This window comes from Lolium rigidum, chromosome 1, assembly GCF_022539505.1.
Source record: "Lolium rigidum isolate FL_2022 chromosome 1, APGP_CSIRO_Lrig_0.1, whole genome shotgun sequence".
NCBI classification, from domain to species: domain Eukaryota; kingdom Viridiplantae; phylum Streptophyta; class Magnoliopsida; order Poales; family Poaceae; genus Lolium; species Lolium rigidum.
Window position 1 is genome coordinate 79051941 of NC_061508.1, and position 16127 is coordinate 79068067.

The 16127-nt window shown below is 46.0% G+C and overlaps 2 protein-coding genes across 2 annotated transcripts; one reads left to right on the forward strand and one right to left on the reverse strand.

The window, feature by feature from the left end:
• The first annotated feature begins 899 nt into the window (after positions 1-899).
• Positions 900-4788, forward strand: LOC124676229 (aspartyl protease family protein At5g10770-like). Its single transcript, XM_047212304.1, has 3 exons — positions 900-1074; positions 3539-4283; positions 4470-4788. Exons 1-3 carry the CDS (start codon positions 900-902, stop codon positions 4786-4788), a joined length of 1239 nt encoding a protein of 412 aa, XP_047068260.1.
• Positions 4789-7399: 2611 nt separating this feature from the next.
• On the reverse strand, positions 7400-8482 carry LOC124676236 (peroxidase 1-like). Its single transcript, XM_047212315.1, has 2 exons — positions 8276-8482; positions 7400-8179 (listed from the first exon to the last, which is right to left on the reverse strand). The coding sequence occupies exons 1-2, from the start codon at positions 8480-8482 to the stop codon at positions 7400-7402; spliced, it is 987 nt and encodes a 328-aa protein (XP_047068271.1).
• Between the last annotated feature and the right edge of the window lie 7645 nt (positions 8483-16127).

Here is a 16127-nt window from a genome sequence, read left to right on the forward strand (position 1 = left end):
CTACAGGCAGCTGCAAATGTTGCTACTATGCTATCTGGGCTGTCACACTGGACGGTGTTAGTTGTACTAGTTGTACCTGCATTGTGTTATCCTAAATCACTTGCATGATATGTCCAAGACTACATTGATTCCTTGTTTTGATGGTTATTTTCTCATTGTGCTTGACCATGCCAAGTATTTTGTCATCATAATAATTGCCTCATGATGTAGTATTTATTTCGCTCACTACGGTATATGAGAATGCATTTTTTACAACTCTGTTTACCTCGAGCTTGTTCTGTAATATTCCTCGTGTAAATTTAAGTTTTCAAAAGACAAGGAAAACTAGATAGTTCTAGCGCCAATGTTTTTCAAAATGTCTTATAAGTCCTTTTCCAGAATAGACGGGTGTGGCAACGACGCACCATCAGTCTAGCATGCATGATTAATTGTCGAGACATGGGCAGCTTCAGTGAAAAAGCCTCCATCATAGTGCCTGCACTTCAAAGATAGGACCCGTGAGGTAGCGGACGCCGCGAACGTTGGATCGATGTAAGAGCTAACCAGTAAAATCTGAATAGAGGCCATCGGATCCAAACGCTATAGGCCTTGCCGTTAGTTGGCGCGCCTTCCAAAGGACAACACCTTAAAAAAAGGACGACTATGTATGTACGTTATGTCAGTCGATCCATTGCATCGGTCGTATCGTGATGTCTTTGTAGCCGTCGTCCCTACCCAAGTTTGTGCTCAGGTCGCCAAGTTGCAGCTCTCTTGCAACCAACGCCCATTTGTATTTCACTTTGTCGAACCTGCTATATGCCACGTAAGTCTTGGCCATCCTATATAAGTATGCCAATCACTGACGCTTTGTCCTTCAAACACCGGGACGAGACAATATATTAACTTTGACCTGCGCAATAATGGTGTCGACCCAACGACGGCCAGCGGAGCACTACTTGTTGGCCCTGTTTGTTCTTCTCCTCTGCGGCGGCGCTCTGGCGGCCTCGCCGGCGCGCTACCTCTCCGTCAGCATCGATACCGTCATCAGCTCTAAGGCCCAACTCAACTGCTATGACCCGGACACTACGATTCCAGGTAACTAAGGACAAGGCGCGGGTGTGAAATTGCCATGCTTACCATGCATGCGATTATACTACTTTATCGAAAAATGCGATTATGCTAAGCTTATGTTAAATTGCAAGACATGGTTATTATCTTTTAAAATATGAGTCTGTTTTAGCAATCTAAAATAGTTCACCAAAACGTGTCATTTATATTATGAAATAGAAAGAGTATTATATAATAATGGCAGACGTGTAAACTAAGTATGTTTAACTAAAAAGTGGTAATCACGAGAATAAATCGTTCTCTTGAAATCTACATTGGCCATCGAGTAATTTCTACATGTTTTCATGTCTTCAGTACTGTCTACGGGAAAAAGAGATAATATAAGTATTTAGTTTTGAATAAAGGATAGTTTATTACGTAAAAGTTTTAAATATTACACTTAATCTCTGCATAATTATACTGCACACATAGCCGGTTAAATCCAACAGTAAAAAGATAAAAATAAAAAGGAAGCAATACATGTAACCATCTCAGAAAATGCATAGACGGATAAAAAAAAAGCATAGACGCCTATTGTGATGAAGTACTAATCCGCAGATCGCGCTGCCATTCATGTTTGCTAAAATATCCCTTGCTACATCCTCTAACCGTGTAAACATATCCATACACATATTGTTGTTATCCACATGCTATAGAGACGACCATGAATCCAGCATGGATGTGCACCTGTAGATAACCTTCATGAGAGAAGAACTTTTTCATTAAAAACTTTGTCATTGCACATAGCCATAACGACTAAATAAGGGCAAGTCGCTCCCACCCTAATAATATTTTAAACATATTGTCCACAACATTTATCTAATTGCCGAATATATTAGCAATGATGTTGTCATGCATTACAGTTATATGGTAGAACATATTTGGATGACTAACCATACACATCTACCAAATTTGCACCGAAAGAATAAGTATGTAGTTGTTTACTAGGTTTCTACTTTCAGTTTGAGAAAAAAATCCGGCCAACTAGAAAATAAGGAAATTTCAAAATCATTTCAGAATTATTTCACCTAATGCCCAAGCACCAACTCTTTTTTTAGATAACAACTGATGGAATTCATTGGCGAAACCGATTACAAAAGACTCCAAAAATAAAGGAAAATACAATATGGTCCTGGAATTTTGCAAGAACGACCACACACCGTTCTTCCAAAACGCAATAAGGCCAACCGTCCTCGTCGTCACCAACCAAGTACAGGGACCGGATCCAGAAGCAATGCAACTTCCAACACCATCGAATCACCGCCACCGCCATCACCACACTGGGCTTTGAACACCGTAGGAGTGCCAACCCCGAGGGTGAAATCTAAGAGTTTTTTCCATACCATCGGGCAGGCAAGAGGTGGGAAAGAGCAAGCAATACCTCCAAACGAAGATCCCCGAGCAGTGGACCCAAACCACCAGCAAAACGATCCACCATCTGGCAGGTTTAGGCGTCGACATGCCGAGCCGCCTCCTCCCCTCGCCACCAAGGCCGGCCGGAAAAAGCTGCAAGACGCGGCAACCGCGCACCACCAGATGAACACAAACAACCCTAAAAAGGAATACGACGTTGCCATCCCCTTCACCCACCTCGCCACCACGGACGGCCGAGAGGAAGACAACATCATCAGCACTCGTCTGACTCCTGAACAGACTCCACTAACTCCATGGCAGGGTTGAAAGTCGGCCGCGCCCGGAAAAACTACCCTTCCGAGATCCGCAGATCTGAGAGGACACCAGGCCAGCAGCTCGCCGACGCCGCAACAAGCGGCCTCGCTGAGATGGGGATCGAGCTCCAGCACCCTTATTCTGACGCGACGCCGCATCCACCATCCCGATGACGTCACCCGAAACCCTAGTAAAATCCAAACCGAGCCGCTACCCGACACAACAGAAGAAGATCCCCTCCATCGCCACACCACCTAGGCTTCGCCCGGTGGCGCCACCGGTGGTGGCGGGAGGAGGAGGGTGTGGTGGGGGCTAGGGTTGGAGGGAGCGGGGGTTCCCGGGCGATTTTTCCGTCGTCAATCACGGGACCGCCCAAGCACCCACTCATCAGCCTCGATAGTGTCATCAATTAAAAAACAAGGAAGCATAAATATGTAGTTGTTACATGTCTATAGTATTGTCCACGGGGAAAAGAGACAATGTAAGTATGTAGTTGTTTGCTATAGGTTTCGCTTTCAGTTTGAGAAAAAATTCAGGCCAACTAAAAAATCTAGGAAATTTGAAATCATTTCAGAACTATTTCAACTAAATTTTGTCTAATTTATTTGAAATTGTGTCTAGTAAGGCCGCATGTATCGCTTTGATGCAGAAGATGCGGCTTAATTTGTTCCTCCTTTTGAAAACGAAATGATATTTGACCAAATTTTGATTTCTTAGCGATATTGGCAACCAGAGTGAGGCGTCCACGATTACTAACCTGTGATTTGTAAATGGTTCACAGCAGCGTCCTCTGGCAATAGGCTCGCCATCCATCCGGCTTGCTCCGGCGGGTCGGAGAAGGCGTGGCGCCAGCGCGACATCCTCGTCCACGACAATGCCCGGCTAAGCACTGTACTCCAGAGGTCGACCTCTTCAGTCATCACTCCGGTTTCATTCGCACCGGCTTCAGCACCAGCAGAGGCGCCATCCGCGACAATCCCAGATCGGCCGGGGACCTATCTGGACACGCTGGAGTTCGTCGTCATCGTCGGCTTCGGCACCCCTGCTCAGTCCTCCGCTATCATCTTCGACACTGGCAGCGACGTGTCGTGGATCCAGTGCCAGCCCTGCACGGGCCACTGCTACCAGCAGCACGACCCGCTCTTCGACCCCTCCAAGTCCTCAACCTATAGCGTCGTGCCCTGCGGGACGCCGGCGTGCTCAGTTGCCGGTGGAAACTGCAACGGCACCACCTGCCTCTACACCGTTCACTACGGCGACGGCTCGTCCACCTCCGGCGCGCTCTCTCAGGAGACGCTAACATTCACCTCCGCGCGCACCTTCTCCGGCTTCACGTTCGGGTGCGGCACTACCAACCTCGGCGACTTCGGTGAAGTCGACGGGCTGCTGGGTCTCGGCCGGGGCCATTTCTCGTTGCCCTCACAAACCACTTCGTCATTTGGAGGCTCCTTCTCCTACTGCATGCCGTCTTTCAACACCACGCCCGGGTACCTCACCATTGGCTCCACTCCGGTCACCGGCAAGGTCCAGTACACGGCGATGATAAAGAAGCCGGCGTACCCGTCCTTCTACTTCGTGGAGCTCGTGTCCATCAACATCGGCGGCTATGTCCTGCCAGTACCACCAACCGTGTTCACGAAAACGGGCACCCTCCTCGACTCTGGCACGATCCTCACCTACATCCCTATGAAGGCCTACACCTTGCTCCGCGACAGGTTCAAGTTCACCATGAAGGGGAACAAGCCGGCGCCGGCTTTTGACATCCTCGACACCTGCTATGACTTCTCCGGCCAGAGCGCCATCTTCATACCGGCGGTGTCGCTCATTTTTAGCGACGGCGGCGTGTTCGACCTCAACTTCTACGGGATCCTAATTTTCCCGGACGACACCCAGCCAGCCATCGGGTGCCTCGCCTTCGTCGGGAACCCCGATGGTGCGCCCCTCTCCATCATCGGCAACACGCAACAGCGGTCGACAGAGGTGATCTATGACGTTGGCGCGGAGAGGATCGGTTTTGTTCCCTTCAGTTGCTGATTTCTTGGTTCGATAGAAATATTTGAATTGTACCGCCACTTTATCTTCTCTACTTTGTATTGTATGAGTACATGTATACCATATACTGTCGTATTGGGTGCACGATTAAGAATAAATGTTGAGGTGATTATATGTTCAAAAAAATGTAGAGGTGATTATGGTTTTCTGGCATATTTCCTCCTTAATTTAAACATGTACCATCTTTTCACGTTTTTTCCTCTTGCCTAGTAAAACGTATATTCTAATATGAGACTGACATCATTATAAGGAAACCCGAGGTCGTCTGCATCGTCCGCGTGATCTCAATCCGATGGGGGCGAATTAACTCCTAGGCGCCCGTAGCATTTCCCGGACATTTCAAATTTTCGGCGTCGTGGAACCAATCTAGTCGGATGAGGAGAGAGGCACCCCTCCACTTCCGCTTCTCTTGACTGAATCGACTGGCAAGCTCCCTGGCGACGGTCGCGCATATCTGTGCCGCCATGAAGAGGAGCTATCGCCCGCGTTTGCTACATCCTCTTTGACCTAACCATTCCTCGGTGTAGGCGCTCCCTTAATAAAAGAAGTAGTTGCTAAAAGAAAATGGAAGTGATATCGTGTTCCTAGCCAGATGGAACCGATTCTAGCCGGCCTTTGATTTTTATTATTCACCAGACCATCTCCAACGTGGAATAGTTTCTATACTTATACATGGGGAGTGTTTTTCTCTAACCTATAATATTTTTCATGTAAATGTTCTTAAGGGAAACAACTTTTAGCAGCAAGCTCCATCACCTTTTGTGGAGGAGCCGAACAGACGGACATATTCTCGTCCATGAAAGAGTCTGATGTGCGACACCGGCGATGACCTATTTGTGACCAATGGAAGCCGTGTGTGGCCGCTACTACGATCAATGAGACTACCTCTTTGACCTAACCATTCCTCCACGTACGCCGATGAGACTTATGGAACACTATCGGGAGGGTTTACAAAATCCAAACCGGCGGCTCAAAGGGCGTATATATATCTGTGGTGAGCTAGGTCGATGATGATCGATAGGGCTCTCGCTTTACTCGGTCAAAAGTTAGGCTTTTTATAAAATTTTATCACAACTTATGAAAATCTACTGTGTGATAAACTCTATATTGTAGCATGAGTGATATCCACAAAGGAAACACTTTCGTCGCCAAAAAAACAACAGAGCTAAACAATTATACCAACAGTCTAAGCAAAGCTCAAAATTAGCAACGTGAACTAACTTTATCGTCATATCAGCATGATTATCATGAGTAATAATCTTGCATAGCTTTAGTTTAGATTGAGCAACAATGTCTTAAACATAATGGTAATTTTCTCCAAGCAGATACATAGCCTAGGCATCTGCTTTGGTCGATGCATGCGGCCTTTTTATTACCTTATAAAAGTTTAGGTCTTAGAAGAGCTTACATCATAAATCACGCAGCGTCATTCATGTATCAAACATCTAAAACTTAAATGAAACTTAAAATAACACAAAAGCAATATGTTATCCTACGATCAAAATGCCAGCTGCACTGGCTATGTAAAATACGAGCAACAATCTCCAGTCGGTTGCACCTATTAGCCAAATCCTCTTATTTTTCTGTTGGTTTTACGTAGGACCACATACGAAGCCAATTCATAGCCAGCGGTATAACCTGCATAAAGGATGTTATTGCAATGTTGAAAATGTGGTCATTTTGTATGTTCCATATGGCCCAAAGTAAAGTATAGACACCAACTCGAAGTTGTACTTTGTGTTTCTTCGCAAGCAACAAACCTAATCCCCAAACAGATTTGTGATGTTATTAGGAGGACTTATATTGAAAGCCATATATATATGTACAATACGCAAAATCACCTTTGCTAAAAGATATGATATGAATATTATTGAATTGATTCATCTTGATCATAATAGTAACATTTTTACTGCCTTGCCAATTCATTTTAGCTAAATTTTCTTTCGTTAGCAGACTTTACTATGTAAGAACGACATAAAGATTCTTATGTTTAATTGTACTTTCATTTTTCATATGTATTTATAGAGGACCCTTATACGGTCATTCATTTAATCTAGATACAGTGACTTGATCGTGAGAAAAAAAAAACAGATTTTGTTAACTTCCAAACAAATACATTAGGTTGCATCCGAATCAAGCAGGTAAAACTGTAAAAAAATTAATAGTAAATATATCATGTACCCAAATTTGCATTCTAGGGTTGGTATCGTAAACTAGTATCATGTGTACACTAAGTTAGCCCATAAACGGTTCGCCCAAGGCTAGAAAATTTTGCATTTATCCTATGCAGCCCACTCAAGTCTTAGAAATTTCATGTTTTTATTTTTATTTTTTTAGGAACGGCAGGAAGCAAGCACATGCAATTCATTTTATTTAAGAAGAGAGAATTGGCTCGGTTTATGAGAAAAATTATTCCCAAAATTATGTCCACAACTGTTCATGCTGTTTCGACGAAGGTATTTATGAACGAAATGTGTATTAATAGAGAAAAAGTATACACCCTCTCGTGGTGCTGCATCCGAACCAACATACGTTTGCAGCGTGTGAACCAACATGGCGGCATCAATTAATCCTCTGACAAGAGCTTCTCTAGCTAGTTGAGGACGTAGCACTTCTTCCTGATCTCTCCGTCGGCTCCAGTGAGCACGCCGACGTTACCCATCTTAATCATAGACTCACTAAAATCGCTGAAGAACGTATCGTCGAAGTTTCCTGTAGCCACACGCTGGACGTACTCCCTGGTGGTGGCGTCAGTGAGGAGCGCGGCGTCGGAGCGGAAGAGGCCCCTCCGCTTGGCGACGTGGCGGTAGTAGCTTGTGTCGAAGGTCTTGTAGCTGCCGGGGTCCATCTCCGACAGCATGCCAGTCCCGTCGTCAAGGCTCTTGCACTTGAGCCTCAGCTTGGCGGCGTACTCGCTGTCCAGCGACGGGTCGACTAGGCCGTCCTCGCCGGCGGTGGAGCTGTTGTAGAGGCGGTCGGCGTACGACGGGCAGTGGGCGGTGCCAAGCGTGTGGGCGCCGGAGAGGACGACGAGGTCCTTGAGGTCTAGCCCCTTGGAGGCGAAGATCTTCGCAAGCAGAGGGACGTCGCCGAAGGCCGGGGGCAGCTCGTGGCTGGCCTCGGTGGCGTCGGACACCCTACCGTCTCTCCTGCCGAGCGCCACAGGCCAGAAGGGACCTCTGGCGAGGACGACGGCGTCGCGGGCCATAAGCGTGAGCACGTCGGCGCAGGAGACGACGCCCGGGCATGCAGCCTCAAGCTTGGCCTTCACCCGCTCCACGGAGCCGAACCCCCGCAGACTCTTGTTCGGCTTGGCGTCCCTCTCCGCCGTGTTGCCCGGCGTCGAGTCCAGCAGCACGGACGCATCACAGCCCTGAAATTGTTTCACATTGTATCAGTACATGCAGATGCTTGTATTCTGATGATCGGAATGCAGGAGCCAGGAGTTGTTGAGCGCATGTGCACTTACCCTGACGAAGCAGTCATGGAAATGAAGCCGGAGGAGCGGGCCGGCGAGGCTGGGCGCGGCGGCGATGATCTTCACCATCTCCTCGCGGACGATCGCCTCCATGGACGGACATGACTTGCTGTAGTATCCTATCTCCAGCTGAGCCACGGCCGAGCTAGCCGCGAGAAGCAGCAGGGACAGAGGGAGCAGCAAACACCTGATCGCCATGACGCTAAACCAATTAGCAAAAGCTTCAAAACGAAAAAGTGTTCTGCCTCTACACAGTTGAGTGATCAAGGATGAAATGGATGGCTGGGACTGTCCTTGCAGCTCTGTGTACTTATGATGTGTGCCGGGACAGGACTAGCGCTGGTTACGTACGTAGATTTGGGTGGATTTCAATCAGTGTGAGTGACAATCTGTTTCTTGCTATACATGCATGTGCTAACTTCCACCGGCCTCAATCCAGCGCTACATAATTGACCATATAAGTTACATTGAATTGTTGACGCGCGCGCGGCCGAGGCCAGTTCACGACCGCCTCCATTATCGCAAGGTGCCAGTACATTACATACATCTATCTCTATGTCTCCGAGATAGCTTCAGCGGAAGGGAAGGCGATATATTATCCGTTGGTTTCTTCTACGTTTGCGCCAGTAATGTAATGCGCCGAGGGAATAAAATTGCATGTGCCCGGCCAATGATTTCGGCCGCCAGTTCGATTATATAACCATGTGAATGATGATGAGGAATTCTTGGGTGACGAGGCGGATTTCAAAGGTACGTCGCGTAACCTACGTGAATGTTACGAAAAATGCACCTTCTCCGCAGCATTGCCTGCAGGTAGGCTGCCATATCTGTTTGGCCTTTTGCCCGGTATAACAGGGAGAAACTGGAACTGCCTCTGACCGATATACTTTGTTTCTCTCAAGCCAAAAGAGCACTTGGAATCTTCAGACAGTTTGAGTTGCCAAGTTAGGTTTCAAGATAGAGGGTGTGTTTGAGATTCTTTTTGTTCATTTTATGAGACGCTGCAAGGATTGGAGGTTGAACCAGAGCAAGAGTTACATAGCATGGCAGGTTCAAGATTTTATGATTGTTTTCTTACTCTTTTTATTTTTGTTCTTTGTCCATTTTTTTATCCTATGTTTCTTTTCCTTTTTCAAATTTTTGTGTACAGGAACATATTTCTGCCACTACTGAAATCACTGACTTGTAGTGAATTTCAGTGATTTCAGTTTTCATTTCGACCAAACTGCTGAAATTTTCTCTCAAAATTCATTTATGTATTCAAAAATTTGAAAAATATTTTAAAATTATTTTTGAATTACCGTGTAGTACTGAAATGTCTGAAAGTTTTGACTGAAAGGTAATATTTCGGGGTCTACTAGAATTAAGAAAATTCAATGAAAGTCGACGAAATCTCACTGAAAATGATTTCCATGATTGGAACTGCAACCTTTTAAGAGGTACGTGGTGTCGTGGTAAACTTGAGGGTAGATACAATTTCTACATATAGCGAACCTCTTCAAAACATCGGAGGTTTGAAAAACCAGACATGAAATCAGAAAGTCCTTACACACAGTCTATTCCTAGTGTAATGTACATGCCCGGAAGTCAAACAGTAATTTCTATATTGGACCTCTCGGGCGGCCGGAATTCACAATATTTTCCTAAAGTTATCGAAGGTGCTCCAATGAGAACTATCTTTTGCCAAATATTGGCAAGGCCTAGCCGAGAAGTTTCGAACTGGACTTCCGGGTTGCATGGGAATCATCCCTTCTTTTCCACAAGGGTAATTGATTTGTCCCACACAACAATTCTGAGGTCCCACTCTTGCTCAAAATCTACACACCTTTGAGGGAAATGAAATAGTGCACCACAAGAGATACTTTGACAAATCCGATGTGAGCCCTTTGAGTTTTGCTGTTAGTAGTTGGGACTATCTATTTGGCATCCGAGTGTTTTCTTTTTAGACATCACTCGAATTTCCTGCACCAATAAACACCCGCCAGCTGTTCGTGGTCCCTGTGCCAAAAATTCCAGAAAACTGGGCGTGGTTGGCTTGTACTGGTTGGTTCCCTGACAGCTTTTGACCAAAAAAAGCCCAACCACTCCTGCCCGTTGCATCGCGTGACCATCTTCTTGCTTGGCAAGAAAAGGCAACACAACACTCCCATCTCTTCCAGGAAACAATCATGTTTTCACCCTGAGTAAACAACAGGCAAGAAACAAGGTTTACTTGTTAGATAACACACAATACCAATTCAGGAAAATTAAAGAAACAGTATGATTATGTGAAATTCATGTGATCCAAATATGGAAATAAATCAGTTTCCTAAGGAAACAACAATCAAGACAAGTAACAAATATGCACATAACTTCAAGCTCTTCTACCAGCGTAGTAGTGCAGATGAAAAATATGCACTCGGAAGACATGCCAAGCACTGTTGCCAAGCCCTAAGCTTTGTCAGTACTAACAGATTAACAGCTCAAACAGAGAGGTTCAGTGAGACAATAAACCAAAGGAAAATAAATAGTTTCTGATTTCTAATAAAATCTCCAGAAATAAAGCAGCTAAATACCTAAGAAGGAACCCAAAAATTAAACCCTTTGCAAAATGTATATACCCCTGCATTTAGAAAGAAATAAAAAAATAGTTGACATGCCTTACATATATATGCATGGTACTTACTTACATCATTTCTGAATATGTCTGTATGTCCAAGTTCAAGTGCCTTACAAAGTAGCTTTGAAAATTTGTATTTTAAGACAATTTAGTATGGTAATACACTGCTAAAAATACAAAAAAATTAATGTGCCTAAAATTGTACAGGGACAGTACACACAGTTAATGCAATACATGATTTGCCTTAGCAGTCAAGAGGATCCCGCTTTACAGGTCAGTTTAGTATTTAAAACATTATATGCTTACAGAGAAAACATAAAATTGACTGTATGTATTAAACTATGATTGTGTTACTTTGATTTCAGACTATGTCATACATGGAGCTGTTGGGCATGGATGTGTCTGTCCCTAATAAGGTAACTTTTTATTTTGAAACAAGATAGTTCTCCTCATTTCACATGTTGAAAAAAAGAATAAACATTTTATTCTGCCTCATTTTGTAGAATGTTAACCTCCATGATGTCGGATACAAAATGTTGAAGTTACCATAACAAAAAAGGCAGTGTAAAAAAATTTAGTACCTCAGTAGGGTTACAGAATTCTTCAATGCTTGCTAACGAATCATCTTCTTCAGACAATGCATTTACAAAAATCTTTATAGATCCTATATGCACTGCATATCATATACAGACCAAGAAAATTCATAAAAATGATACTTAGAAAAAGATGAGAAAAATGCATATACAATGCATATACACTGCATATACAGTGCATATGCGATGCACATATGACCTAGAGTCAAATAACTAATGAAAAATGACAAGAATAAAATCTAGATAGTGCGTGCATACAATTTCATGTTTGATTGAAGTCGTAACAAGTATGCAAAAAATTTATCATTTCGAGTACGGCTAAAAAATTGTCGGTAGCTTTTGCAAATCTCACTATGTGCTAATGTTTGTATATGCACTGCATATACGAAATGCATATACATTGTATATGCATCCTATATACATTGCATATACACTGTATATGATCCTATATACATTGCACTTGGTTACTCTCTCGACCAGGTCATCATAAGAAATGAGAGAAAAAGAAGGAACACAATTTCTATCCCTAGCCAGAGAAACTAAGGAAAAAAACTCATACAAATGATACTAAGAAAATTTAGACGAGAAAATGCATATACACTGCATATACAGTGCATATACATTGCATATACATAAGATAATTTTGCGTCGGGAGATCACCGCGTCGGGAGATCACCACAGACACCAACTTCAACATGAACAACCACGAGCAGCGACACCGGAAGCAACAAGGACACATATAAAGATGAGAAAAAATGCATATACAATGCATATACACTGTATATCTGTTGCGGTCAGAAACCCACCGGTGAGCAGCGACGGGCAACACAGTAGAGCCGGGAGGCTCCCAGGACTGCGGCTGGCCCTGATCCCTCGAGCGACGGCCCGCAAAGACTTCGGCACGCACGTCCGATGCTGGTGCAAGGGCGTGCCACCTGACCTATACCTGGTCAGGAAGGTGATGGATCTGCCTCGCTTAGTTTCCTGCATGACATACACGTAAACATTAAATACGAGCCTCGATCGGCTCTCAGGTTGTCCTGTGGATCGGCTCAAGGAGCCGATCCACCCATGATTCGTACGAGGTGTACGATCATATGGTGGTCCTGCTTGATCGAAATAAAGCTAAAACGACCTACTACGATTTAGGGTTTTCACCACATAATCGGAGAATCCTACGCGTGATTGAGCCTGGCGACTACGCACGGTGATCATAAACCGACCCTAGACAAGGCCTAAAAACCAACATGAAGTTGATCCCCGGAACATCCTGTCTAGGGCTAGCAAACTACACCCTACGTGCCACTGGATCCTTCAACCCGTTTGTAAGGCCTAACTATGCAGATATTAAACTAATCCTTGAAGAACAAGGAGCAATCATAACGGATCGGATCTACTAAATAATGATCAAGCGAGGTGCCGCCCTTACACCCAAGATAGGTGTAAGGGCGGCTAGACGTCTAAGGGTTGCACGGACGAAAGCATATGATACGATGAAACAATGCTAACCCTAACACATCTATGATAACTACGTTGCTCGCCATCAACAAGGCTTCGAGCACGAGCAACGCATGAACAGCGAATAAACGCGTATCGCCTAGATCGCAAGATGCGATCTAGGCAGCATGATGCTTACCCGGAAGAAACCCTCGAGACAAGGGAGTTGGCGATGCGCCTAGATTGGTTTGTGGTGAACGTGATTGTTGTTTATTTCAGAAACCCTAGATACATATTTATAGTCCGTAGACTTTCTAACGTGGGAATAATCCCAACCGTGCACGAGCCAAACTCTATCTAACCGACACGTATCCTACTATATTACAGATACACGGGCAAACTAGCCCAAACTTTGTATACAAGGCCGATTCATGTATATCTTCCATATGTATTCTTCAAGCCCATCTTAATCGCGGCCCACCTCTGATCCGGTCAAATTCTGATGATAACACATGCCCCCTGGTTTTGGAACTGACAATTCCAAAATCACTCTGCTTTTTCTTCGTCGGGTCATGTCGTGGCAGAGCAGAACTGTCGCAGTATCCTTCATCATGATGCCTTGCCTCCTCCACTTCTCCGCGTGACCTGGCAATTTTTTTTCTGTTGGGCACCACTTCCTCGGAAACTGCTCGTGGCATTGAATCTCCACTATATCCCCTTTTATTTAACCGCTCCAAACAGTTCGCTTCTTCATCCCCTTCGCATTAGCACTCCAAAAGCCCTCCTCTCGCCACCATGTCTTCTTCCTCCTCTGCCTCATCGGGTCTTTCCACCCAGTCCTCCCCCTCCCGCGAGCCGACGCCGGAGTGGGACCCGGAGGAGGCCCACGAGGCCAACATCCGCCGCGCCATCGAAGACGGGGACGAGTCCAGTCACGACTTCTCCGTCTGGTCTGAGGACGACAAGTCCTCGACCGACGGGGAAAGTGACCTCCGCTTCCTCGCCGAAGGGGAAATGGAGGAGGAGAGCGATGACGATCGCTTCTCCTGGGACGACTTCACCTCCTCCTCCGAGGAGGAGGACGAGGAGGAGGAGGAGGACGACACCTCCTCCGATGAACCGCCGGCCAAGCGCTTCTGCCCCTGGCCGGGGAACCTCAGCGACTTGGACAGCGACGACGACGACGCTGACGAGGAAGACGAGGACAACGAGGGCCCTGCCGGCGGCCGCTGCAGCAGCGACGACGAGCTAGCCGGGAGTAGCGCCGACAGCGGCGACGACGGCGACGACGAGGGTAGCGACGGCCCATAGATAGGACCCTTAGCATAGGATTAGTAGTAGTAGATGGGGCAATGTATCCCCTGGTACTTCCTTTTGAGAGCAATCAGCTCTTTATGTAAGAAATCCCGTTTATCAATGAAGAATTTCCTCCAATTTGATTTTGCCGGTTTCCTTTGTGCTAATTTAGCCGATTTCCCCTCATACTGACTTTGCCGATTGTCAACTTAGCCAATGCTCAATGAGCCGATGGGAACGCATCGGTCCCTCACAATCTATCCTTCATCTCTTCGACTAAGGAACGACTGCCAACTTGGTCAATGCTCAATGAGCCGATGGCAACGCATCGATCCCTCACAATCTATCCTCCATTTCTTCGACTGATGACTTTGAGATCTGGTGGATAATGTGGAAGACCAATGCCTTCAAGAGAGCCCTAGGACCGTTGCTGAAACGACTTGACACTGAAGCTGATACTTCTGCAGAACAGATGCCACTTGTTCGCAAATCTTCTCAGTGATGCTTTATAACCCTGCTCTGTTTCTTTGCAGCAACCAGATGGCCCAGAGCCTGCCAATGATGATGGATCCCTCTTTAAATTCCTCCTACCGGCTCCAGTGATCCTCTTCTGCAAGAACTCACCACCTTTGAAGAAGGTTATGATGCAGGGTCAGCCGATGAAACCCCAATCGGCTTCTAAAAACAGAGTATCTACCAGGTCAGCTGCCCCCCGAGCCTCAGTCAAGGCGAGAACGGCGATGAGGACACACAGTTCAGACAAATGGACCCGACTTTGAGCAAATCTGAGAGAAACACCACGCAGAGCCAGCCAAACTTGCCACCATCAGCCTCCCAGAGAAGGTCCGCCACTCTGGTCCCAGCAATTCCTATGAGTGTAGCTGAAAAGGTGGCCCACTTGGCCAAGCCGACAGTAGACACACCAGAGCCGATCACCTTTTCTTCCATTGAAAGCCGATATTGCAGACGAAATACCAACGGCTTAATGAGCAAAAGGCTGCCTTGTACGCCAAAACTGACACCTCTGGCAGCACTGCTGAATTGGCGACCTTGCGCAAAGGGTTGGAGGTCCTCGCAGAGAAGGTTCGGGCAACAAAATCAGCTCACTGAAGCTGAGGAAGCTCTCATTGTTCACTCCCTCGAGGAAGCAGAAGGCCTCGAAGCTGAGCTGAAGACCGACTTGGTCGAAATCCGCGTCTTGAACACGCAGCTGGTAGATCCTGTGTAATTTGTACTAGAGTCGATGTCTGTGCATCGGCTTTGCTTCTTAGTTCTAAAGTCGATGTCCGCGCATCGGCTGTACATCATGAATTTTTTTTTACTACCCGATTTTTCTATCGGCCCCCAATATTTCACTGCACATGTATCGCACATGTTCAACTGATTAGGTGCCCCCCGAGCCGAATCTGCCAGGTAACTGCGGATATCGGTTCTGTAGTTAGCCAAGGCACTATATTTGAACGTCGGCTCCGTTAGGACCAATGTTTACTTCTTCCAACTCATCAGCCGACGTAAACCCGTTGCCTCGTTAGATCGGCGTTGAACGGAGGCAGAACGTATGGTGAGGATAATTTTAGCCGATTGCTGGAATCGGCCTCCATGTTGATTGAATCGCTCAATGAAGGTTTTGCAATGTTCGTCCATAGATCTTTGGGGCCGATCACAAGGATCGGCCTCGCCACGTTCGTCCATAGATTTGTTCTTGCTATACGGTCAGGCCGGTGGATAAGACCAGCCTAACCCCGTCCTTCGTCACGTCGATGCGCTCGCAGTCGTCCAAATTGATGCCTGAGAGTGGCTCTTGGCCCGTCGTCTCCCAAACGTTCATGCCAGCCGTTGAAATCTTGGCTGAGTCATCTGCGTGGACGACCTCTACTTCATCTCCATCCCACCGTATCAAGCATTGGTGCATCGTGGA